The following is a 26551-nucleotide window of genomic DNA, read 5'->3' on the forward strand; positions in this document are numbered from 1 at the left end:
TTGGGGAGATATCTGTGAAGCAGCGATATCCACCACACCTCCTATGCTTCAGCAGGCACTGTTTTACAAGTTGGGGTGCCCAGGATGAATAAGATAGACCCTGTCTTAATGTAGCTTTGCATTCTTCTCTGGGGAGACTGACCATAGACAGGTAGCAAAAATAATTTGAGAGAGTGGCAAGTGCTTCCAAGAAAACAGCACATTGTGACAGTAACAGAAAGAGGGGATACTTTAGATTGACTGATCAGGGAGGTCTCCACTGAGAGGGTGACATTCTGAAAGAAGAGCTTCAGGGGAAGCATTCTAGACAGTACAGTGAGTGCAAAGGTCCTGAGGCAGAAACCAGCTTGGTGAGCTAGAGGAACAGTGAGGAGTTCAGCGTGACCTGGGCAAGGTGAGTGAGGGCAGAGGTGAGAATTGAAGTCAGGGAGATACATGCAGGGCCTTGTAGGTCACAGTGAGATGTTTGGGGTTCTTCCTAACAATGATTAGAAGTGAGGGCAAAGGAGGGATCCAAATGGTTTATCCTGAACCGCTGATCGGCCTCTCTGGTGTCTGCCTCCTCTTGGTCCACCAGGAGACAAATCAGAGGACCCCCGGCACTTGGACCAAGCTCTGAGAACTGTGAATTGTCCTTCTCTGCAGCCAAGTTGGAAATGATTTCTGTTTTTGGACTCCAGGATAAAGGGCAATCACAGCTACAATTCAATTATTTTTTTTTTGTTGTGGGCACAGAGCTGGTACACGAAGTGTCTGCTCTGCCAGTCTCAGGCTGAGGTCAAGACTTGGAGATTAATCAAACACAGTGCCTGCCCTCAAGGAGCTCAGAGCAGATGGGCCTGGTAGGAAGTCACCCTGGGATGCCTTCTCCACTCAGCACCCATTGTGCTGTCCCTCAGCCCACGGCTCCAGCTCTGACAGCTGGATGCCCCGTGTGGCTGACGTGTTGTGACTCAAGCTGGGTGCATCAGCTCCCCTCACCCTCATATTCTGCAGGAGCTAAATTGGGTATGGAACTTGGAGGAAATAGCCTATTTATTATAATTTTAACTTTTTCATTTTAAAATAAATTCACACAAAAGTTGCAAAAACAGTACTAAGAATTCCATATAGCTTTCATCTACTTCCCCAGATATTAGCATATCATATAACCACAGTGCAATGATCAAAACCAGGAAGTTCACATTGATACAATGCAATTCATTAACTATAAACCTTGTTCAAATGTCATCTGTTCATCTCTAAAGCTCCTGCCCCCCTCATTCCAGGATCCAGAATAGGATCCTGTGTTGGATGTCATTTCTCCTTAATCTCTTTAGCCTGGATCAGTTTCTCAGTCTTTTTTTTTTTTTTGTCCATGACCACATGACCATTTGGTTTTGTTTGATGTTTCCTCTTGATTAAATCCAGGTCCTCGGTGTGCACATGACGCAGGAGGCACATGACCTCATCTCTGCTGTTACTGATGACAACTGAGATCCCTCAGTTTAGATGGTGTCTTCCAGGAGGCTACTTTGCCTTTTGTAATTATTACCTTGTGGGAAGACACTTTGACTCTATATAAAAGAATAGTGATATTTGGGAAGAGAAGGGGAGTGGGAGAGGGAAAGAGGGAAGTAGCTCATTCACAGTGGTGCCTGTGGTCTTTCCTATCATGCTTTGCTGCACTTTAGTAAGTGAACCGGCCTGATTTGGCAAAATCTGGGCTTGAAAAGAGCAGCGTGAAAAGGAAGTGGTTGTATCAACAGTGACCACTGGGGGGCAGAAGAGGACTGGGAGCAATTCAAAGCCCCACTCCAGGGGAAAAAAAAAGCTAAATTTACAAGCACTCAAATACATCCCTTGAGGTCTGGCTTGTGGAGGGGAACCAGGTCAGGCAGGCGCTAGCTACATCTTACAGGTGGAGAATGTCTTGGCTGCAACGTGCTTGCTGCTTTCAGGATCATGCTCCCAGCACTATGGATACATTGCCTCTAAGATAGGTTCTCCAAGCTGGGGGGATGCCAGGAAGTCTGGGAATCCCTTCTGAAGCCAACTGCAAAATTCACAAGAACTAAAGTCGTATCGGTTTGGACACTGGGTGTAAACCTTCAAAAAACCACCTCTGGCAAATGTAAACACATCAGGAATTTCCTGGAAAGTTATGAGGATGCTGGTATGACCAAAGAGAAGAGAAGAAACCGAAGCTCCAGTGGGATTTGGAAGTGGAAACCACTTAGCAGAAGTGGGTACCTCCCTGAGAAAGCCGGAACTTCAATTGCTCTCAGTCTTAGTCATTCAGCCCACAGTTCGGATGCCAACGTACCGTACTGGAAGGGCTCAGCACGGGTGCCCCGCACGCTCTACCCACTTCATACCTCCAGCACGTTTATTGTGCAAGAGCCTCGAGGTGCCCAGTGACTGGTCTGAGATGCCACTGAGTGTTGATTTCTCTGGACAGTCACTCCTGAAAGAAACCCTAAGTCCTCCCTAGGATCTAGGATTCCCTCTATTGCTTCCCCCATTTCCCCTCCAGCCCTGGTCTCCTTCCAGCTACTTTACTGGTCCTTCCACACACCAAGCTCATTTCCTCCACTCAGAAGTTCTTGCGAACTTGCGTCTCCCCCGCCTACGCAGAGATGAGGTTTCAAACCCATGGCAGAAAGGTCATTCCTCAAAAAGGAAATCAGGGTGCTATTCAAAAGCAGGTAGGATGGGTGCTGGGTAGCAAAACCCCACAAAGTTTTATCATGGGTGATTCTAGAAGGGATCTGTGACCTCAAAGTAGGTTGAGAACTCTCTGGTGTCATGGCTTTTGAGATATATATGCGTGTGTATGTATACACACACATATTTTATGCTGCAGCCAGCACCACACCACGCATGCACACTCGTGGCCATGCTTTCATTAGTGCTGTTTTGGTCGCCGATGGACCATGCATGCGATGGTGGTCGCACAACTGCACACGTAGCCTGGGTCACAGGGGGCTGTGCATCTGGGCTTGTGTGCTTACACTCTATGCCATGCCGACAATGATGAACGCGCCCATTTTTGAGAACGCGTACCCCTCGTAAAGCTATACAGGACTGAAATGTATGCTGAAATAAAAAATTTAGTCACATTTATTACACTGACATTCTTGGTGCTTTTTCTTTTTTCTTGTCCATTAAAAATAAGATTAAATTAAAAAAAAAGATTAAATTGTCGTGACCCGTAACTTGCTTCCATAGCCCATTCAGCCTGCTGCGGAGCTTGTGGTTCTAGGGGACACTCACTTCTCATTGTCCTCCACCTTCACCCCTGAAACTCCAAATTGACTCCTACTCCCCACACTTGTATGATCTTAACAAGTACCTATTTGAATTCTTTGCTTCCGGTGCCTTCATATGCATCCTCTCTGCCAGATAAATTTTTCTAAAGCTGAGCGTTGGTTATGGCAAAAATTCTGGTGGTGGCTTCCAGAATGACTTTCATTTTCTTCACCTTGATCATTCCTTGTCATTCTTCTATGTTGTCTCTCTTTCCCCTCCTCTCCAGGATCACCATGAGTAGTACCTTCTCCCAGAAACCCTCCTCATTCACTTACGCACTCACTCACTGTTTGCTGAGCACACACTGTACAGATGTGGGGAATCCCATACAGCACTCAGCTTTCAGCAAGACTGAGCTACTCACCCACAGAGAAAGATTATGAGGAAGACTGACGCGTGAATGATTACAATAAATTTGGTAAAGGGGATAGAGGGTATAAGAAACTTCCAGGAAGGCTTCCTGGAGGAGGTGCCTGCTAAAGAAAGAGTTATATGTGTGAATATGTGGGACTTGGGTGGCAAGAGTAGTGAAGATGGAAGAGCATGAAATAAAGTGAGTTCCAGGAACAAGAAGTCAGAGCATCGCGTGGGCAAGCGTTTGTGCGAGGCACAGGATGAAGGGTGAATGACAAATGACATGGACGTCAGGGTTGAAAAATGCAGGAAACTGGTCATGAAAATGATTCAACCCAGTGGTTCTTAGCTGGGGTCAATTCTGTTCCGGGTGTCACTGGGTGACATCTGGAGACATTTTTGATTGTCACATCTGAGGGGGTTGCTTTTGGGGATTGAATGGATGCTGCTCAACACCCCGCAGAGCTCAGGACTGCCCGCCCTAAAGATCTGGTCCCAAATGCTACTAGTGTTAAGATGAAGAAACAATTGAAGGCTTACCCGACTTGTTTCTATGGACCAACTTATTCAAATCTCAATGCTTTGAATTTGGTATCTTTATTATCTTTTTTTCCGATGGGGAAATGGGTCTAAGTGATTGATCTGAGGCCACAGCTCGTGTCCCAGCTCTCCCCCACACTGCTTCTCCCGGCCAGAAAAGGTTGGGGGGTGGCAGGGAGGTAGGAGAGAGGGCATTTTGAGGAGGCCAGAGGGGTGGGGGAAATGTGGCATTCCTGGGTTTCTGGCCTTAACAGTTGGATGGGTGGGGATGGGGGGGGTGCTATAATGGAGATGTGGGACGGCCTGGCCAGAGGATGAGGCTCCCATGAGGCTCGGAGCAGCAGTGGATGGGCAGCACCTGGAGGACTGTTCCCACGGTGGCTGTGCAGGGGGTGGTGGAGGGTGTGGAAAGGGAGGGCCTGGGGCAGGACCCAGAGAGGCAGGAGGAAACCGGGCCTGGGAGGACACTCCCAGCCAGGGAGAATCCTCCCCCCTGGCATGCCCGTAGTTGGTGCCTATGTGTGTGAACACCTCCCTCAGAGTTCTTGCTGCCAGAATTCCGGAAGTCAAGGCATCTTTGAGTCTCTGGCTTAACTGAACTCTGGTTGGGGCTGTCAGTTCAATAAGAGCAGCTCCACGATCACCAGGTGCCCAGGCTATTCTGTCTCATTGCTTTGCCATCTTGGACCTCGATGTCTACCTCAAGGTCCAACGTGGAAATTGGTGCTCCAACCATCACATCTGCATTCCGGATAGCAGCCTCGATTTTACCCTGTGTACAAGGGGGCTTGCACCTACCTTGAAGAGTATAGAAAAGGGGGTTGGACAGACACCTCTAGTGTGGAGCTGCTGTGATTAGTCAGAACCTCGCAGAGGCTCGTGGCAGGACTGGGTTTTCCTTGTGCAGCACCTGTGCTTCTAGGCCCTCCCAGAGGGCCCTCATGGACTTCACGACCTAGAGGTCTTCGGCAGGCTCTCCTCCTCAGCTCCTGGGGCAGTTGTCATGGGACATTGCCCCTCCTCAAGTGCCTCACTCCCTCACCAGCCACTCAGTCCTCAAGGATAGGACTTGGGTCTCCTCCCCGAGAGGCCCTGTTGTCCCTGCACCAGGCCTGGCCTTCCCAAGGGGGAAGGCTGGGGGCAGCAGAGGCTGCAATGGTGAACTGTGGGATGAGGGGCAAGTCGGGGACCCATGGGTTCTCAGAATTGGGCAGGGCCCTGGCGTTGGGCTGGAGAGAAAGCAGCACAGTTAGTGATGTCCAGGAGTTCCCTGGAACTGACCACAAAATTTGTGGCACCAGTGCAAAATGAAAACACATCCCCTCTGTTCAAAAATAAAGAATTCCAAGATGGTGACAGGGGAGCATTAAGCCAAGCACAGATCCAGATTATTCCCAGTCCAGGGATAATGGACTATTTCAGTGTCACTGAAGGGCCCCAAGCTGTCTTCCTGGGACAGAGGGGCCTGAGACCAGCATCTGGGCACACGTGGGGTACCACTCTGGTACCTAAGAAACAGCTTGTAGGGATAGCTGCCTGGGAAGTGCACCCAAGTTTCTGGAACAACTTCCCACCTGCAGGCCCTTCCTGGTTCCTCTAATCCCTGTGTTTTCCCTGTGCCCAAGTCCCTCGAGAGGGTGGCTATGGCCACAGGGGTCCTCCGCTCCAGTCCCATCCCTCCAGCCAGATGGTCTATGGGCAGGACCCAGGCACTGACAATTCTGGAACAAGCTCACGCACCGGTTCTTGGGGGACTCTGAAAGCCTGGACTGAGAACAACTTATTTTACTACATCTGAATGAGTCCAGTGTGTTCACCTCTGTAAACACGAGACAGCAGCCCACCTAGGCTAAGAACGGTTTTCTTGCCATCTTCAGCCATCTGGAACACTCTCCAGAGAGCCTGAGCAACGTTCTGGAAGCAGCTGAGCAGGGAGGGGGGCAGGGAATGGAGTGTGCATTGTGACCCCAAATGGGTGCACTCAACGTGTTTATTTCCATACAAAACAAGAATGAGCTTGAAAGGCTCCTGTCGTTACTGTCCTTCCTCCCTCTGCAAGGAATCCCACAAAGGGCGAGACAGCAGAGGGCAGAACCCAGTCTGTATTGGGGGCCACGTGTGGAAGAAAAGACAGACCAGGACAATCCACACACTGTGAGCTTCAATGTCTCTCGGGAGAGGAGAGATGTATTTTTAAGACATTCTTTTGTCTGATTTCATCTAAGGCTTGAACTCTAAGACCAGACAAACACCGTGACTATTAGAACTTTTGGTTTCTAAAACGAGCGCTCTCTCTCCTCCCCTCCGCCGCTCCCTGGACACCTGGCTGGGGCTGAGGGATGCACAGCGCTCCTGTTTGAAGGGAAGTAAGGGCTTGAAAGGCCATGTGAGTTTACACTAGTACCTTCTGCATGAATGAGAACAAAATATCTGGGACCAAATATACACATTCATAAGAAACATTCTAATAACAATTAGAGCACAAAACTATTGGTATAAACTTATTTTCAAAAAGAGAAACTATTGCATTTCCTAAGAAGGCGCTTCCTAGACCAGAGGTTTGTCTTTCTTCTCTGCAGTTGGTGTGAGGACAGACCTCTTGCACGTAGATAACCAAGAGCAACGTGTTAAGATGGATACAGTCCTGGGTGTTTAAAGCTCAGGGCTGCAAAAGTCCTTGGGATTCCTTTGTCTCTAGAAGAGAATTTTGACTTTGAGCAGTTCAAGATGGGACTTGCCTGTGGCCACAGCGCTCCGGGAGGTGTTCCGGTAGGTTCTGTGGAGCAGGACGCGGGCAGCTGCTTGTGCAGACTTGGCACCCCCTGGAGGTGCCACCAAGACACTGGCAGCATGGCCCCCTGGGAGCAGACTCATTCCAAACCCAGTGGTTTAGTTTGGCTTGATATTGACTGTGAACTTGGACAGGACCCCGATCCTTTCTGTTGTTGATAAAACTTCTGGTTTTTATTGTTAAAGACACCACCACATCTTGGCACTAGTGGGCCTGTTTCTGCGCTGGTTCTTTGAGTCACACGGGCCGGGAGTCATCCAGGGATCTGTTTGGCAGCTGCTTCTGGAGGCCTTTGGCGTTTAGAGCCGGGACTCCCGCAGGGCAGGTGGCCTTCCAGGCCCACGAGCCAGGGGGACGCAGAGCCGGGACATGGTGGGGTGGGGGCTTCACTCCACAGAGGCATCAGGCCTAGGTTCTGCTTTGTGTTTCCAAAGCTCCTTGGATGCCAGTCAGCTTGGTCTGCCAACAGCAGGGGGCATCCCTTCTTTCCTGGGATCTGACGGACCCTTTAGAAATCATGGTGAAAACTGGGATCAGCTAAATGGAGGAGAAGCCAAAAGTGGAGGTAATGATTTGCTCAGCCCCTTCCAGCTCGCAAGGAGGGGTCCCCTCAAGTACAGTTCACAATTCCAGCAGAGGAGAGAATGAGAAAATTCAGAAGGGAAGAGATCTGGGCACCCAGGCGCTCGGGGGGCCCAACGGCACCTTTGTGTGTTTGACAACTGTGTTTCTTCTTGAGAGTTATAGTGTCCTTGAAGGGCACTGCCCGGGGCCCCTGTGAGTCAGGGTGAAGGCCACATTGTCCAACAGGCACCCCCGCGTGGGGCTCCAGGCGTGCTAGATGCCCTGCAGGGAGTGGTTAGGCTCGCTGCGCTCCCGCTTCACCAGAGGTTCACCCAGGCTTCGGGCATCAGAGTCGGCCTCGCTGGTTCGGTCTTCGCTGATGTCGTCTGTGGGGTCAGCGTTGGGGGTGGGGGGTGCCGAGGAGAGAGAAGCATCTTCAGAGAGGCCTGTTGGCCGGGGCTCAGGACTGGGTTAACCAGGTCCTTCCTGGGGTCCCTCCCCAGCCTGGGCGGGGGGCGGGCTTCACTGTCACTGCCCTTTGCCCACCACCACTTTGCCTGCCTCATCTCCCTGGCGGGATCCCCCTCGGTGGCTGGTTCTCCCACATCCACGGTGCAGGGAACGGACCCTCCAGAGGTGGGTGTCGGGGACCCGTGGCCGCCCCGGTCCTGGCCTGCACAGAGGTGGGCCCTGAGCAGGATTAAATGCTGTTCTCGGGCGTGAGGGGCAGGGCTGCTCCTCTGAGCGGGGACCCGGTTCAGTCCTGCGGCCGAGTGCTCACTGCCCAGGCATTGCCCGCCCCTCTGGATGCCAGGCCCTGGGGATCCTTAATCCAGGGGCCCCTGATTCCACCAGGCTGGTGGGGGGAAGGGTGGCTCCCGGGAGTGCTTGGGCGGGAAAACCACAGACACACTCACCTTTGTCAAGAAGCGTCAGTGACAGCGAGGCCAGATCGTTGAACTGAAAGAGAGAAGCCAGTCAGGGGCGTCCATTGCGGGGTCCCCTGAATGTCAACAGAGTCTTCACACGCGGCTACAACAGGCTCTTGGAAGCCTGGGGTTCTGACCTAAGAAGTGGCTGTGACGCTGGCTGGGACCCTCCTGAGACTTGCAAGGTCTCCCCTGGGAGCTACTGAGGGTGGCGGGGTGCTGACTGGTCAGATCAGCAAGGGGACGTAGCAGTGGCCTCTGTGAAGCGACAGTGAAGACGTGGCTGCCTGTGTCACAGGCGCCTATGTGCATGACCTACCTCAAAACAACCCCACGTGATCTAGCAATTCCATTCCTAGAAAGAGACCCCAGAGAACTGAAACCAGCGCGCAAACCTGAATTTGTGTAGAAAGTTCACGGCAGCATTATTTACAGTAGCCGAAGAGTGGATGATGATCTGAAAGCCCACCCACAGATGGATGAAAGGACAAACAAAAAATGGTGTGTTAACACGAGATGGACCAAGGTCGGCCATAAGGAGTGGCGCTCACAGAGGCTCCCCCTCGGAGGGGCCTGGAAGACGTGGTGCTCAGGGAGAAGCCAGACACAGGCCAGGGTGTGTGAGTCGGCTGATGTGAACTGCCCAGGACAGGCACAGCCACAGCCAGAGATTAGGTTCTGGTGGCAGGGGCTGGGGAGGGTGGGGGCGGGTTGTTAACAGCTGATGGGACTGGACTTCTTTATGGGTAGTGAAAAAATCTGGAACTAGACGAGATGGTGAAGCGCAGCACTGCGAATTGCCACTTGCTCACTTTAAAATGGTCAAAATTGTAAATTTTATGTTATGTATTTTAGCCAAAGAGATGCGCCCCCATGGTAGGGTGTTCCAGGCCTAGTCTCAGAGACAGGGAATCCTGCTCAGGGTCACAGGGAGCGGGGGCAGAGGAGTCAGGGGCTGAACCTGGGCTGCTAGGCTCTGGCCGGCCAGCTCCTTTCCACCTGCTGGGCTTCCATCCCGAGGCCCCCCACCAGGACGGTCCCGCCCGCACCCTCCTGCAGTCCCGCCACCGGAAGGGTCCTCACCTCTCCCATCACAGCGATTGGCGTCTCTCCGGTTGCCTCGGCGACGCGATGCTCCACCAGGTAGAACATGTACTCGTCGTACAGCAGGCGGATCAAGTGAAAGGAGCCGAAGCTGGCGGCACTGCGCAGGGTGAGGTCCCGGATCACCATGGAGCTGGGGGGTGGGCAGACAGAGCTGGGAACCTCGCCGGGGCGAGCACAGACGCCTGGCGGTCAAGCCAGGCTTCCTTCTTCCGCTCCAACACTGCCTGAGAACCCTGTAGACCCGCCAGTTCCCAAGACCACCAGGGAGGGTGGAAGCAGTCAGCTCTAAGCAAGAGGCGGCTGAAAACACAGGATTTACGTTTTGGTGATGTGATGGCCTTGACCACAAGCCTTTGGTAAGTCTTCCCAGTGCCATCAGGGAGGCCCCCACAGCAGGCAGCCTGGCCTGGCCTCCCCCTCCTCCTGACACCTGTGGTCAGCGGTTAAAGCACCTAAACAGGGCCTCCCCGGTGGCGCAGCGGTTGAGCGCTGGGTTGCGAAGCTGCCCGCGGCCTCTGCAGTGACGGTTCGATCCCCGGCTGGATCCCCGGCTGCTCCCCGGCCACCAGAGGAGGGTCCCACATGGCGCGCAGACCTCTCCTGCCGCCCGCTGCTCCCCTCAGCAGTGTACTTCGGCCCTTCTGCCTGCTCTGCTCCCCGCTCTGGCTCTGGTGAATTCTCTCACCCTCCCGCGCTTCTGACTGTACCCAGTGCATGTGTAAACAAAACAAACAAACAAATAAATAAATAAAACATGCCTCTATTTAAAAAAAAAATAATAAAAAATAATAATAATAAAAAAAAATAAAGCACCTAAACAGGTGATGCCTCATCCAACTCTGGTAGGTGTCGGCAAACTACACTCAGTGCAGACCTCGCTCAGCCTGTGAGCTAAGAATGGTGTCTGCATTTGTGAATGGTTGGGGGAAAAGGTCAAAAGAAGACTTTTCTTTTAAAAATTTTTGTAGACAAACTGGGGTGTAGGCCAGAAGTGTTGGGGGGCAGTGAGAAGATTCACCAGAGGCAGAGTGGGGAGCAGAACAGGCAAATCTACTGAAATACACTGCTGAGGGGAGCAGCAGTCAAGACAGAAGAGGTCTGGGGTGCCATGTGGGTCAGCTCCCTGGCCAGGATCGAACTCAGGCCCTAGGGGTGACAGTGCTGAGACTTAACCCCTAGGCTACCAGGGAGGCACAGAAGACTTTTACTTCATACCTGCATTTCATATTTCTAAGTGCATAAATAAAAGTTTATTGCTATAAGCCCTGTTCATTTGTGTGCTGTGTGTCAATAAAATTTTATTACTTAAAAATGCCTACGATCTGATTCTTTACAGAAAGAGTGACCCCTGATTTAAAGAAATTATAGAACATGGCACCCAAGTAGAAACTCACCTACAAACACACTGTCAAGCAGCCCCAAGCACCCAGTGCCCCTTCTCTGAACTGCTTTCAGTTATGCCTCAGCACAATCACGCCAATAAAACAAGAAGGGACCCAGACCAGGGGGATGAGGCACTATAATGTGGCCTGCACTCGGTATTGTCAAGGGGCCGTTACTCTGACGCCTGGTGCCTTGTAAGCAAACCAAAACCCAGGCTGAAGCCAATGTGTTTGATTCGAGAAAGTAAAATTTAGGAACAACCAACCACATCCAGTCAGTTTCCAAGCAAGCAGCTGTGTAAGCTGTAGCCAGTCACATCACACCCTGGCTTTGCCTCCAGGTTTTCTCCAGCATCCTGGTTCTGCTTTATCCTAATTTTTGGCTAAACTGTCATTTTCATTTTGTGGCGCCAGGGTATGAGGTTCATGACTGAGCCACACAGTATTGAGGTTTACGTTTTTTTTCTCGTTCATTCACTCAATGAATATTTAGGTGCTGGGGCTAGAGCAGTGAGCAAAAGTAATGTCCTAACTCTGGGGAGCATGTGCGCTTGAGCTGCTGCCTGTGTCCAGAAGGCCCGAGGCTGATGATTTCTGTCTACAGCAGCCGCAACCTGGTCTTGGGCCACAGATGCCTCCGGGCCTGCCCCAGTGTCTACCCTCCAAGAATGAAACCACGGGTCAGGCCCTTGTTTATGGGATTCAGTTACTGCTCCAGCCCTGCTAAGCAGAGGAAAGCACCTCCCCTTTCCATCCTCGCAGAAGACATCAATCAGGGACTTACCTGTAAAAAGACCATTTCAGCAGGAACTGCCGGGCAGCCTTGGGGAAGCTGGGGCTGCCTGCGTGCTGCTTCAGGACCTGGGTGACCACATTGTCCAGCCAGCTGGCCCACTGGTCCAGGGAGCTCTGCTGCTGCAGGGTCAGCTTGAAGTCCTGCTCTAGTCGCTGCACCACACTCTCCTCGCACTGGCACACCCATGAGGCTTGTTCCTGTGGAGCACAGAGGGACAACTACCAGTCTCTGTCCTACCAGGTGGCTGGAAACACAGGGCCCAGCCAGGCCATCTCCAGATCACAGCTCTGGGCCAGACATCCCGCCGATGAGTCTACCTTCTCGACCTTGGCCTTTTCCAATTCAGGCTGAGCCTGGTTCTTGCACACTCCGCAGGGGCAGATACAGCCCGCATGCAGAGAGGGCCTGGCCCTAGCTGCTTAGGATGAAATCTAGGCTTCCTGCATCCAAAACTCAGAATGCATTCCGTTTCATTTTTCAGAGGTCACTAGATATAGTGCACGTGTGTTTACTGAGTGGATAAACTCGGGAAGGAAGTGGATGGAAATATTGCCGGTGCCCCACATAAGCCCAGGGGCAGCCATGAAAATAACAGGCAGGCAGATTTTAAAGACAATGAACCAAGGTGTTAGTCTCAGCACCTGGATGCCAGGGGGACTTGGCAGGTGAAGGAATGAAGACCTCAGACCCCTGAGTGGGCTGCAGGGGCTTTGACCTAGACCTTGGTTTGTGCAATAGCAATGTGAGGTGTGAGGTTTTTCTGTGTGCTGAATTTTGGGGGTTTGGACATTTTTCTAGAGGGGGGAAGTCTAGGACAGCAGTTGGGGTCCCTGAGCCCTGACCCAGCCTGTGGCGAGCTGCGATGGTGGTGGTCACCTGCACGTTGGCGAAATCCACGCGGTTGAGGTCGCTGAGCATCTGGTTGATCTGGGACGTGTTCTGGAGCACGGCCCGGGCTGCCTGGGCCAGGTGGTTAAGGGACGTGTATCTCCGTAGTGTCTGGGCAAAGGCACTGACCACACCGACCTGTGAGCGAGGACAGGAGGGTGAGCTGCACGGGGAGTGCCGATTCTCTCTTCCCTTTGGTGCACACTGGGTCAAGGACGTGGTAGGGGGTTGGGAGAAGGAAAGAGTGATGCTGGCAGGGAAGAGGACCCACGTCCTGATCGTTCAAGGAGACCACAGCAGAGGGGCTTAGCATTCAGTTTGCTTATGCCCCCTCCCTGCTTCTAGATTCCCTTTGACTCTGTAGTGGCCAGTAAAATGCAGATTCCCGGGTGCCATTGGATGAAACTTTGTGGGTGTATGGTTTGGGGGTCTGCATTTTTCATAGCTCCTTAGGCAATTCTAATAGGCCCTGAAGTCTGAGGGCCACCGGCCTCACAGAGCAATTCCTGGCTGTAGGCAGGCTGATCAGGTGCCCAGAATCTGGCCTCAGCTGTACCAAGCGGCTCTGTAAGGATGCTCCACGGAACTGTGGACAAGTGGTCACTTTTTCACAAGAGGGCCAAATCTGTACATTTCTAATTCTGATTTGTGGCCAAAACTGCTGTAATAGGTGATAGCAAGGAGATTAAATTCCCTCCTATGATGAGTTAGAAACATATGATCTGTTCTGAATTGACCCGAACGCATGACAGAAAAATGACCACTGCTGCGGCGGACCTTCCTGCTGTCCCCCATCACAGCACTCTTGGTGATCCCGGGGGATGGGGTGCTCAGGAAGAGCATAGTCTGAGTCTTCTCTGGAGCACCGTTCTCTCCCGAGCTGCTCCTGGTGGCCTCTCCCTTCACCGCACAGCAAGGCCCCGTGGCCTCTGCTCCCTCCACCATATCCCCACCAGTCGTTACCTTGGTCTGGATGACCTGTTGTGGGAAGTCGCTCATGGCATTTGTCAGCCAGCCTTCCAAACTCTTGGCAAAATTCCGGATGGCCTGTGTCAAGGTACCTGGAAATACAAACCATGATATTAGCAACGAGAAAGGAGGCCTCCCCCGTCAGTCAGCGGTAAGTGTAAGAGATGCAGATGTGATGAGAACCACCACCCCTGAGCGAGGCCACAGAGCAAGAAGGATACAAGAGTGGCAGTGAGAATTTAAGACACTTATTGAAGGAGGACCCCATCTCTGGGGTCCACCAGAGATGGTTATCTGTGCTCATTTATCTGTCTAGCTAGTAGGTCTCACCTGGGGGGACTCTGCCCCCAGGGGACACCGGGCCATTTCCTGGGGACATCTGTGATGGTCACATTAGAAGTGCTCCTGGCATTGCATGGGGTGGGGGGGGGGGCTGGGCTCAGTCCTCCACAGTGCCCAGGATGGTCCCCCACAGAGAGTGATCTGGCCTCAATGTCAGCAGTGCCTAGGAGGTGAGACCCTGATACACACAGCATGTAAATATATTCTAGCAACTTCCAAATTTATTTTGAGATGGTCTGCAATAAGAAACAAATATGTCTGTTTTAAAAAAAGAACAAAATGCCAAATGTAAAAGGAAACAACCCCAGACTCAAATCTTAATATAGAGATGCTAATTGAACACTACATTAAAACGTTTTCAGGCAGGCAAGGCCAAAAGGAAAAATATAATAGTTTTGCTACAGTTCTTTAAGCATGGTGAGTCTGGCACAATATTTACACATAGCCTGGCTGGCATAAACCATGGTGCCACAGCAGTCTTTCAACGAGACAGGCCTTCCGGTCGGGTGTCCTTGCCTTTCGTTGGGAAAAGCCCTACCCCCTGGAGTACTGTGAGTGGCTGGCAGGGCGGGTGCCCCCTGATGGTGTGCATTGTCCTCGCCATGGGAGGGTGCAGAGGCCCTGGGGAGGTCCTGAAGGCACTTGTCCGCCCCAAGCAGGGTAGCCATCAAGTCACAGGGTTCAATTTTTCTCTTTTCCTCAATTAAGAATCTGGAAGATCTCCTGAAGCATCCACCACGTGATGCTGGACAGTCACAGTGTCAGAAGGCAGCTGAGCTCTGTGTTGGGTCCAGAGCGGGTGTGTGTGTGGAGGGAAATGTGTGAGTGTAGGTGTAAAACTCCATTCAGATCTTCCCCGGGAGCCTGGTGTCCCCTCTGGGGTCTCCGTGGGAATGCTGTGGATACCACACAGCTCCAGGTAGCAGCACCCCACCCCCCAACCTAGCCCCATCCAGACTTGATGGTGGGCATTGTCCATTGGCCCATGCTCTGTCTCTTTCTGGGTTAGTAGCAAGGAAGGCACTCAGGCAAGAGTTGCATCTTCCTGGGGACTGCGCTACTGCTCCCCTCTGGATTCTGGGGCCCAGGTCTGAGACACACGAGACAGTGTGCAGGGGGAGAAGGTTAAGGAAAGCTGGTGCTTACTGGGCACAGGACGCAGCACGTCAGGGATGAGGATTTCGACCAGGGCCTGGTACAGGATGTGGTCGCAGTTCCTCATCCACTTGAGAATGGGGTCACATTTGCACAGAGAGACCAGCTTGTCCTTCGGGAGGATGGTGCCTTCTGGTTCTTCGTCGCTGTGGGGCAAAGGGGAGACAAGGTGTACTGGGGCCTGGTGTCTACATGAGCGCCCTGTCAGCCCTGCGGGTGGCAGGAGGGTGCCTGCCTGGGCCTGGGGCACCAGAAAGTAAAGCTGCAGGACCACACCCAATGAAAAGGGCTAGAAAACCTACAAGGGAGGTTTGCTCCCCTATTTCCATGCCCTGGCCAGCCTGGCATGCCTCACGGGGGACCGTGCCGTGCCTTCCCTGCTTGTGGTGAAGTGATGAAGACCCACCACAGTTACAAGCCAAGGTGACTTCTATTCAGGATCAAACCTCTAAAACCTCTCAGGCTGAAAGAAGAACACGGGCAACTGCCACATGTGCAGAAACTACACACAGACAAGGGTGGTCCGAGTGCCAATTCCTGCAAAGCTGATGCCTTTCTGTGTTCAGCGTGGCTCTTCAGGTTAAACCCAGCAGGTAGGGTGGGGCGGCCCTCTCTGAGGGACGAGTTACCTGGCAGACAGAGAGGCAGGGTGGTCACTGGCTGAGACTTTGGAATTCCAGAAGGAAAGCCATAGCTTCTCAATGTAGTGAAACTGGAGGTTCATCACGACATCTAAAGTTGCCTGGGAATAAAAACGGTCAGTTAAACACATGGGTGTGCGAGCGTCCCGGGTTAATGGAACATGCCGAGCAAGCAGCCACGATGAAGGTTGCAGTGGGTCTTTTAAGATCCAGAGGGAGACCCCACGAGGGGACAGAAATGAACGGGGTGGGGGGAGCCCTCATCCAGAAAGCGCAGGTTAGAGAGCGCAGGGGACTGCTCCTGCCCCCTCCACGTGGCCAGGGACGCCTGGTGAAGTTTGGATGTTGGTGGACTGGCGATGAACGTGTGAAAGTGACTGCTCGACCATGCTTGACTCTGCACCCAGGCACCCACCGAAGCCCCAAGGCTCAGGCTTGGGCTCTTTCCGGAAGCCGCCTGGAGGGAGGGGTGGTCACCTCGCAATGCCGCCGGTAGACCAGCTGCAGGGCCTTGACGTCGTGCAGCGTGATGGTCTCCTGCAGCAAGACGCCGCCCAGGTCAGGTGCCGGGAACTCCGGGAAGACGTGGGAGACATCTGGGGGGAAAGGGGGTACTTAAAAGAGCAGCACAAGATCCACATGCAGAAGCTGGGCTAGGATGCCCAGGTACAGGTGTCAGTGTTGTCACCCCAGAAACAGCCTGATTGCCTGGGGGGTCATGCTACTTGGTGAGCTTTGGTTTTCTCGGGGACCAAATCCTGATGTTAAATATACTGGTACATGCAAAGGAGGCACTGAGCTCTGGGCTTGGGACAGAGCGAGGCTCTCATCACCCCAGTGAGGGGTCCCCCAGGGCAGTGTGTTTGGGGAGGAGGCTGACATGGTGGTGGCCTCCCAGGTAAGGCCAGAGTAGTTCCAGTAGGCCCAACATTGGACAGTTCTGTCTGGGCTAAAAAATACCTTAGAAACACATGAAGGCCAATGAGGTCTTCAGTGTGTGACCTTGAGCAGCACTGGTCATGGGGGGCAGCGGCCCTGGGTGTGTACTGGGTGGCAGCAGGCTCTGAGGTAGATGCTCTCCCAGGCAGTGGTGGGGAGGGACTCTCTCTCCTGGGTAGCTCCCAGGGAAGAGGACTGGGTAGCCCTATGTTAGGGTCCCAGGAGGGGAAAGACTCAGTTTTGGGAGTTTTGAGCATCTGAGGCTCCTGGTAAGAAAGGAAGAGGTGACAGCAAAATTATGTGGCCAGCCCTAAACCAATAGGTTTTTAAAACACAACATCTAGTCTTTCTAACAAGCATTTCATTTTATTTACTTATGTTTCTGATGGTCACTTTATACATTAATTTTGGGGTTATGTGTTGATAAGTCTAAAATCTCTAGGATGCCACAAAATTTTCCAGAAAGTTCTAGAACTTTCTATGTAGTCAAAAAGGTATAATACAAGAATAGCATTTGAAGCATCCCTTTTGACGTTTTTGGTGCTGAAACCCATGAGCACCCAGAAGTGCCAAGAAGACCTCTGAGCTTTTGCAGCTGGCCCTGCACCCTGGGTGGGGGTGGGGGCTCACCTATGTATTGCTGGTGGTGCTGGCTCTGGGCGGCCATGGCCTGCTCAGGCGTGCTGTGTGGGCTGCTGTGAGAGCCACTGTCCCCAAGGCTGTCCGTCTTCTGGGCTGGCCGGTACCTGGGCAGGGGACACATGTGCCGCCATGAGGCCCCAGAAGGGGCCCAAGAAGCAGAGGGCTGAGCAGGATTTGGTGTGTGTGTGTGTGTGTGTGTGTGTACAAGTGTGTGTGTGTACAGTTTTTTTTTAAGTTATGGTCAAATATAACTAACACAAATTTACCATCTTAACCATTTTTTTTTGTGCATGGCTCAGTGGCATTAAGTATATCTACAACCATGCTCACCATCCACTTCTAGAAGTTTCTCATGTTCCCAAGGTGGAACTCTGCCCCCCGCTAAACACTAAACCTGACCCCTTACTCCAATCCCTGGCACCCACCATCATCCACTTCCTATCCCCTGAGGGATACTGTGAGAGGGCAGTGAGGGTATTTGGAGAGGTAAGTGGGGTTGGGAACACCCTTCCTATGGAAGGTGGGGGCCAGGCTTCCAGAGAGCAGAAATGCTGCTCAGATGTGTGTGGTTCTCAACGTAAATGATTTAAACCTATGGCTGAAAAATATGTGCAACAGCTCCTGAAATAACACAGTGCCTGGCGTATAGGGCCACAGATGTTTGCAGAGGCTGAAAACCATCAACAACGATGAGAAGCTATAGCGTCCATGTCTGGATAGGATGGACTGTGGGGTCCCAGAGAATGTTCTGGAAAGCCTGCTGTGATTGCCAACTCCCGAGATTAGTCATTGGTTGGAGTCACTGGAATATTTTAGAGTGCCCAAAATGGGGTTTTGAGCTACAAGACCCGTGGGGCATGCAGGTGCCACGTGGGAGGTTAACCAGGTAGTCCCTGCCTTAGAACCTGGGGGAGGGGAAGCTGGGGGGTGATGGAGTCCCAGTGGAGAGCATGTGGCCTGCAAAACCTGGACTATTTGCTCTCTGGCTCCTTACAGAAAAAGTTTGCTGACTCCTGCCTTAAAAGATGGGTAGCTTTGTGAGGGATATAGAGGAGAATATTCCAGAAAATGACAAGGCCCTTCAGCTATGGGATCAAAAGATTGAGAAGCAGCAGCTACTTAAGTTTATCAGTTTCTTTCTCCTGGCTCCTGGGGTTACTTTTGGTGTTCATATGTTTCCTGAAAATTAAAGATCTGTGATTCTAACTCTGACATTCTGGAAAATGCAAAACTATGGAGACAGTGAAAGGATCCGTGGCTGCTAGGGGTTGGATGGGTGGGAAGGAGGGCACACAGACGACTTTTAGGCAAGTGAAACCCTTCTGTATGGTGTGGTAATGGTGGGTACGTGTCATTACACATCTGTCCAAACCCTTAGCATGAACACCACTGAGAGTGATCCCTGATGTCAACCCTGGACTCTGGGAGATAATGACGTGTCAGGACAAGTGCATCCATGGTAACAAAGACACCAGTCTGGTGCCATGTTGATAATGCAGGAGGCTGTGCAGGTGGAGTAGAGTATATGGGAAATCTCTATACTAGCCCTCAATTTTGCTGTGAACCTAAAACTGCTCTGAAAAATAAAGTATTTTTTCAGAGAAAGTTCTGGAATCTCTATTAGCTGGAGGAGGTTGTATTCCCAGCTTGCCATCTATTGATGGTCTCACTTCTCACCAAGTAAAGGGGGTCCCCCAGAACCTCCATGCAGGAGGTTGGGGTTAATAAACACAGTTTTTCTCCACTGTAGGATGGGGCGGCCCCTTGTACGTATTTACTTTAGTCCTCACTTAATGTCATCGATAGGTTCTTGGAAACTGCAACTTGAAGTTGGGTCTTCAAATAATGTTTCAGTCAATGTTGGCCGGGATTATTTTTACTCAACATTGTACAAAATGGTGTTGAATAAAATGATGATGTTAGTCAAAAACCTGCCACCATATTTATTGCCTCTACATTCTCCCAAGGGAAACCCAGGCGCTGGGGCCCTTAGTGGAGTCGGAGCTCAGGCCCAGGCCACCAACCTGGGCTTCTGGTGCATGGGCTGTTGCCGCATGGCCATGTACTGCGTGTCCTCCTGCAGCCGGTTCAGGGGGGAGTCTGGCTTCAGACGGATCCCATAGTAATGATACTTCGAGTTGCCCCTGAAACCAAACAGCCCAGGATCAGCTCTGAGCGATGGGACAGGAGATTTGCCTTAGCCCTATGTTTTGGGGTCTCCTTAAACTGAGTGGGAAATGATCACAGGCTGTTTCGTGGTCAAAGAGGTCAAGGAAACCCTACAACACACCCTCCTGAATCTGGAAAAGGTGCTCAGAAGCTCTGCAATGAGAAGCCAGCTCAGTGCTTGAACCCAGCAGGACCCTGTGGTCATCATCACCATCAGCGCTATAGTCCGTGCCACATCGAGACACTGTGGTCACTCACAGGCTGGTCGTCCCAACGAGCCCCAGCATGTTGCCCAGGTGTGTGGCAGGCTGTGCCAGCCAGGCTTGTGGAATGACACGCTGTGACGTTTGCACAAGGATGAAATTGCCCAACGGGGCATGTCTCGAATGAGTCCCCACGGATAAGCAGTGAGTGGCCGTAGGGATCCTCTCCCAATAATCTCATAACACATTTTGGAAATAGCACAGTTCGGGAAACGGGACCTTAACTGACTATAGGAGAAATGTGATCAAAAGGCTTTAAACAGTTCAGCAGAGCGAACACGTTGGGGACGGCCCCCAGGAAAGGAGCGCGCTGAAGGACAGACACGGCCGTCCAGACATCCTGGCTCATAGAGCCAGCGCTCCAGAGCTGACAACAGGGCAAGTGGGAGGAGCTGGGGCCCTTCTAGACTCCATATGCACTCAGCCTGCAGCTAGGAGGAAGGAGAGGGGGGAGGGAGACCCTAATCCTGAAGCCAGCATCCTGGACATGCCACAGGTGGAAGCCAGGCACGAGCCTTCTGCAGAGGCTCCAAAGGCAGCGGAGCCTGTGTCCTCAGAGGAGGCCCCCCTGCTTTCTCCCCTTCTCCCCCTCCTTTAGTGTCTTCATTCTGTGAGACGTTCTCTCTGAAGGCCCAGCAGTGGTGGAGAATAAGCAAAGGCTTGGGGGTTCTCTTGGCTCTACTGCCATAGCATTTAGTCAGCCAGCACGGCCGCCTGAAGGTGCCCGCGTGAACACTGACGCCTGCTTGTGTGCAGCCGGAAGCGGCGCTGAGGCTGGCTGCCCACGCCCCTGCCATGGTCAGAACGGCCCCTGTGCCCCGACTATCCACTTTTCAGTGGAAATGTTTCAAGACCCCCAGAGGAAGCCTGAAACCACAAATTATGACAAATCCCATGCATACAGTCATGCCCTGCACAGAGACATTTTGGTCAACATGGTCCGCATATACGACGGGTGTGCCAACAGCCTGCACCCCGAGCCTGGACGTGCTGTGGGCTAGAGTGCCAGGCTGGTGTCTTCACGCTCTATGCTGTTTGCACAGATTAGAAACGTGATGAAACGTTTCTTAGAATGCGTCCCTTGTTACCCATGCATGGCTGTGCTGTTTCTTCCCAAACGTACATACTCATGATAAAGGTGAAAATTTTAAATTAGCAACAATAAGAGATTAACAACATTAACTAATAATACAAAATAGAACAATTATAATATACTGTAGTAAAAGTTATCTCGCCCAAAATATCTTAATGTATGTAGTATTTTTGGATCATGGTTGACGGCAGGTAAGTGAAACTGCTGCAAGTGAAACTTTGGATGAGGGCGGGCAGGCTAAAGGAAGAGGGAGGACAGTGGGCGAAAGGGGTCGTGGCATGCCCATCTGCCCACCTGGTGCCCAGGCGCCGTGTCCTCAGGCCCATGAACACGGAGCGGATCAGCTTCCCAAAGGAGGCGGCATTCACGGGGTCCAGCTTGTGCTCCTGGCAGTGCCGAAGGTAATGGTTGTAAAGAGAGCTTCTGGGGAGACTCACGCCTTCAGCAGTTTCGTAATTATCTAACAGCCACTGGAGCTGGGGAGAGAGACACGTGCGTCGTCACACCGACTGCACCTCGACAAACATGCCTTGAAACAAAACAAAAACCGCACGTGCACGCATCAGGGCAACCACATGCTTTGCCCTTCACTAACGCGGTGCAGAAATTCATCTCTATGTCACAGATTTGAATTCGCGAGTCTGAGCACATGAATTAATACCTTCTTTTCACTTGCTCATTTATTCCTTCAAATTTCAGCCTGTGTGTCAAGGTTGCTTGACATGAGTTAGGAAAACCTGCATGTGAATGAGCCCTCTTAGGTCCTGTGTTCATCATCACCTACATACCCACAGACCCCGCACGTCGTAGAAACACTGAACGTCTTCTAAACCTGTAAGAGGGAGGCTGATTCCGATACATGGAGAAACAGGAAGGCGAGAGAAACCTCGATGGCACCCACCGGCACTGTGCCTGAGTTAAGCTGTAACGATGAGCAGATGGACTAAAACTGAGGTCCTGAACTGAGAGACGTAAGAACGGACACTGAATGTGCGTGGAAGTCTGTGCACAGGGTTTTGTGCTAGGGCAAAAGGCAGGCTACAAGTACCCAAAGGTGAAGTCTCTGTCCTCCAGAGGTCAGCATCAAGAGGCTAGGGACGGCTCACGTGGACAGGCAAGCCCCACATGGGGCACAGTGCAGAGGAGCCCCTGAGGAGCATGGAGAAAGGCGGGTGCCATGTACACGGGAAGGAGGCCTAAGAGGACTGCCCTGCATGAGGAGAGCTGAAGGAGTCAGGTGGTCTAAGGCACAATCCCTGTTTTTGAAGGGCTCCCCATTATTGGGCCCTTCTGAGCTACGACCCCTTGTCATCCTGCAGGCCCCCAGTCTGCATATGTTACCCCACCCTGACTTACCACACGAGCTGGGATGTTGGCCTGCATCTCCCTTTAAATAACAGTTTTACTATGGAAAGGTTCTAACGTGCAGATAGAGAAAGTTAAAGGACTCCTGCTTCAACACCATCAACTCAGGCCTAAGTTTATTTCATCGAAGCCCCCTCCATTCCTCTTGCCTATCTGGGGCCATCTTAAATGGAAGCCCTGATATATCTTCATTTCATTCCTGGGGTCTCCCTGCTTTAATGGGGACCTTTGTTCTTACAAGGCAGGTGGTGGGGCCAGTTAGGGTGCAGATGCTGGAAAAATGCAAGTTTCAGAGGCAGGGGATGGACAATGGCCGAGTGTGTGATATTATAGGTGAGGGAGCAGGTCTGATTCAGGAGAAGGGGTACCTGCACGGCTGACATAGACAGACACCAGGTATCAGGAAGAGCTAAGGTAACAGGTTTTGCTTTGAAAGGCAGAGTTAAGACTGGGTGGGGTGGGTGTATGTTCAGGGCAGGGGTTAGGATCTGATGGGATAATTTGTCACTGAAGAGCCAAGGACAGGGGCTTGGAGGGGAGGGTAGAGAGGTCCTGGGGAACATTTTTCACACACGGGCATGCCCACATGCAGCGGTTGAGGAGGAAGAGGGGTGTGTGGCCTAAAACCGAGGCCCAATGTTATGTGCTGCCTGACATGGGGGGAATGTCAGGAGCAGCTCGCCCTCCCACTTTGGCCCCGCAGAGGAGTCCTCAGCCATACACCTTCCTTGGTGAGGGGACTGGGTGCAGCTCCTGCATATCCCTGAGTAGAGGTTTGGTTGAATGGGGGCCACCAACCCCTCTTGTTACTACAAAGCTGGGTCCCACGCTAAGGTCCTATTGTGGGCTCTGTCCTCAAGTGTGCCCCCGTGTGGCCCCTGCACGCATGGCAGGGAGTGTGACCAAGAAGTGATGTGGGTGCACCTGTCCAGTGTCAGATGTCACATGATCAACCATAACTTTGGGGCAGGACTCCTGCCTGCATCCATTAAAACAGGAAGACAGGATGCAGCCAGCAAGGAGAGGGGCAGAGGTCAAGGGCACAGGGGCCTGGGGAGGACAGTCATGTGCACAAGGTCAAGGGAAATAAGAAATGACTCTGGAAAGAGACTCCCTCTTTTTCAATTGCCCCTTTAGGAAAAGAACATATTTTTCACTTTCCATCAAGCCATTCAGAACTTTACTTTTCAAACTTTTCTTAAATGTACTTTCTTTTTTTTTCCTGACAAAGGTGGCAGAACCCCCCCCTCCCCCCATCCCCTTGTCAAAGTTCTGCTCTGGCCCACAGAAGCTTGGCCCCTTAGAAGCTATCTTCTTGGTTCTCCCTTGGCCTTGATATATCTCTCCAAGCTTGCACCCCTGGGATCTTAAAGGTGCCCCAAGAAACACTGACTGAGAGAAAGGGTCCTGAAGAGCAGGGGGAGGGGCCAGCATGTGGGAGCTGAGAGCTATGGGGTGTAAGAGCTGCAGACTTTTCTTCTCTCTTTGCTACCTGGGACTGGGAGAGCACAGGGTGCTGGGTCCTAGGGAGAAGTCAGGGTACGAGAGCCAAGTGGTCACACGTTCTCAGGCATGGAGGTGAGGCCAGACTCTGTGGGTGGCGGACTGGCAGGGGCTCTGGGTCAGGAGTCCCGAGAAATGGAGGCTACGGTGGCTCACACTTCGGACACCACTAGTGCACTTGTTAACGGAAAGAAAAAGTTTGGAAAGATTCGCGTGGGTTTATCACCCCAGCTCTGTTATTTAAATGAAAAGCAGGATTGGGGCAATTATGTTGACCTTGACAACAGCAGCACCATGCCAGGGAGGCGTGGTTACTGTCCTCCCCAGTAGAAGTAGTGAGGAGACAACGGACACCACCAGCAGTCTCCAAAGAGTCACTGGTTACACCGCCTGTCTCCTACGCACTGAGCGATCCAGAAGGGAAACTGACTAGGGCTGGATGAAGATCAAGCTCTAAATCTCCCCGTGGGCTGGGAGTGATGCCAGAGTCTGCTGCTGGGGTTACGCCTGATACAGAATAAGCGACCGTTAGTGAAACTGAATTAAACTCAAGGTTCCTGTCTCTCCCTACCTCGTTCACTGCAAATCATCTAACCTCTCAGGATCCATGAATCTTCTTGCAAGGAAAGGTGGACAGCTGGACAAGATTTTCAGTTTTGGGTTACTCTGCAGTAAGCTTTGTTTGCTTTATTTCTAGGTCAACTTCAAACATGAATCAAGAGAACTCTTTCAGTAAAAAGTATGTTTTTATCTGCACTTGTGATCTGTCAGGATTGCACTTTTCTTGATGAAACAGATCAAATCCTCCCTTTTAAAGAAAACGAAACAAACCTGTAGTTCTGGGTTCCTCAGGGGACGACAAATTGGAAGGGGGTGTGTCACGAGTCTGAATCCATGCCCACTGGCCTATCCCTGGTTGTCCTTTAGGGCACTGTTCTACAATTTGGGGCAGATCTGTCTGGCAGTGGCCCCTGGTTACTGGTGGCAGGTTAGCTTCCTGGGTGGAAACTTGGCAATTCTTCTCAGGCCAATGTGTGGATACAACAGAACTTTGATGTCCCCCCACCCATCCTACGTTTATTGAAAGCACCTGTTTCAGGTGTTGAGTCTACAACAGTGAATGAAATGGACAACTCCGGGCCCTCTGGAAGTATCCATTCTTGTGGGGGAGAGAATCACAATCAATAAATGCAATGCCCAGAATGAGAGATGGTGTTAAGTGCTCTGAGGAAAACCCAGGCTCACTGAGTGGTGAGTACAAACCAAAGGAGGGAGGAAGGCTTGTGTGTTTCAGCTCAAGGGAGGCTGGGGGCCTTCACAGGAATCCTTGGCACAAGCCTGCCTGGTACCCAAACCAGGATGTTTCCAATCCCCTGTGCAAGCCTCTTCCTCCTTTCCTCCTTCCTCTGAAACCACCATTCCTGTTTTCATGTCACCAAATCATACTCTTCCCAATTTTAAACTGCTTGAGGCCTTCCTCCTCCTGCGGGGCTTTCCAATCCAGGCTGGAAGAAACCCACAGTCCCCTGGGTCTGAGTCCCTTGAGGACAGCTTTAGAAGCTCTAGGGTGACCCAGATGTCGGCCAGCTTGCCCGGGCTCTGGACTGCCCACCCTAAGGCAGCGCTGCAGAAGGAAACTTACTTCACGGTGCACAATGACTAGTTCTAGCTGCCAGCCCACTGGGTTCCTTGTGCATTTAGGTTTGATCTTGGCTCATTTTCTCACACCTGCTGAGTTTCTGCCCTCAAATTCCAAGACCCCTGGAGTGTCTTGTTCTTGCTCTTTTTGCTCTCTAGGTGCAACACGGATGCGGCAACAGAGCCTTTCTATTTCTAGAAAGGGGATCTGGGAGCCCACCAGGGAATAGGCCTGCAGGATGCAGCTCCCAACCAGGTCATCTGGGCTGACAGAGGGGGCAGGGTGGTGGTGATGGTGCCCAGCACTTGACCAGCTCTGCTGTGGGCAGCGCCCGTGACAACCCTTGATGTGCGGGGCGCATGCCTACAAACACACCCCCCATCCGTCATGTCGGCCTTTTAAATGCTCCCCTTGCTGGCTTTCACATCTGCCAAGACTAGATCCAGGCGGATTTTACTCCAGTGTGTGTAAAAGACCCTATCTTTAGAAAGATTTGAACTCTACTCTGGGACCCTAAGTCACCAAGCCCGGCACCCTACTTCTCAGAGCTCTAGATGGAAGCAATACAGTAACAGGTCACAAGGGAGGAAACAGACACAAGGAAATCCATCCCTCTGGGTGAGTAAACTCAGGAGTGTAAACTGGAAGGGAAGCAACCAAAGAAAGTCTGCCTTCCAAATGAAAGGTGTTAGAAAGCCAGAAGCGACCCTGCAGCCAGAGACAAGCAGCTCATGCATTTTCCCATAGACATTTTCAATTTTCTGCAGTCACACTGCTGCCTGGGGTTTGGGCGATGTACCTGCCTCTCACTGCACTCTCCCCTGCCGACCCAGAGCCTGGCCCCACAAGTTGTCTTTCGAGCTAAAGGAAGACTGGTCCCTGTCCCCTGCAGGCTTTTCTACCCTGTGTGTTTGAGGTTAAGACTTCTTCCCAAACACACACTGGAGATTATCCCCTTCCCGCAGGCCCCCACAGGGTCATTTTCCAGCAGTGATGGAGCATAGGGCCAAGACCCACCTAGCCAGGAGGGGGCAGGGCACCCGGCAGGTTCTGATGTGCTTTAGTCTCTTGTTTCATGACAACCAGAGTGAGGCTGCTAAGCACAGGGTCCTCCCCACGTGTGCCTTGAGCAGTGGACCACACCTGTGCCTGACCTAGGATTCCAGAAGTTTATGGACCTCTTTCTAGC

At 52.0% G+C, this 26551-nt stretch overlaps 1 protein-coding gene across 4 annotated transcripts in view; it reads right to left on the reverse strand.

Moving 5' to 3' along the window:
• Nucleotides 1–7813: 7813 nt before the first annotated feature.
• RFX2 (regulatory factor X2) overlaps nt 7814–26551 on the reverse strand; it is a gene marked incomplete at its 3' end in the record, with an annotated part of 35112 nt that continues 16374 nt past the window's right edge. For all 4 annotated transcript variants that reach the window (XM_084249402.1, XM_084249400.1, XM_084249401.1 and 1 more), the window contains 12 exons: nt 21150–21331; nt 19355–19474; nt 17319–17434; nt 16227–16345; nt 15738–15850; nt 15100–15254; nt 13606–13703; nt 12631–12780; nt 11743–11951; nt 9553–9706; nt 8458–8500; nt 7814–7926 (listed from right to left, as the gene is read on the reverse strand). In XM_084249402.1, the coding sequence (XP_084105528.1) occupies nt 7814–7926; nt 8458–8500; nt 9553–9706; nt 11743–11951; nt 12631–12780; nt 13606–13703; nt 15100–15254; nt 15738–15850; nt 16227–16345; nt 17319–17434; nt 19355–19474; nt 21150–21331 (1572 nt within the window). The remainder of the gene's footprint in view (nt 7927–8457; nt 8501–9552; nt 9707–11742; nt 11952–12630; nt 12781–13605; nt 13704–15099; nt 15255–15737; nt 15851–16226; nt 16346–17318; nt 17435–19354; nt 19475–21149; nt 21332–26551) is intronic.

This window comes from Talpa europaea (assembly GCF_964194135.1).
Source record: "Talpa europaea genome assembly, chromosome: 12".
Taxonomy (NCBI): domain Eukaryota; kingdom Metazoa; phylum Chordata; class Mammalia; order Eulipotyphla; family Talpidae; genus Talpa; species Talpa europaea.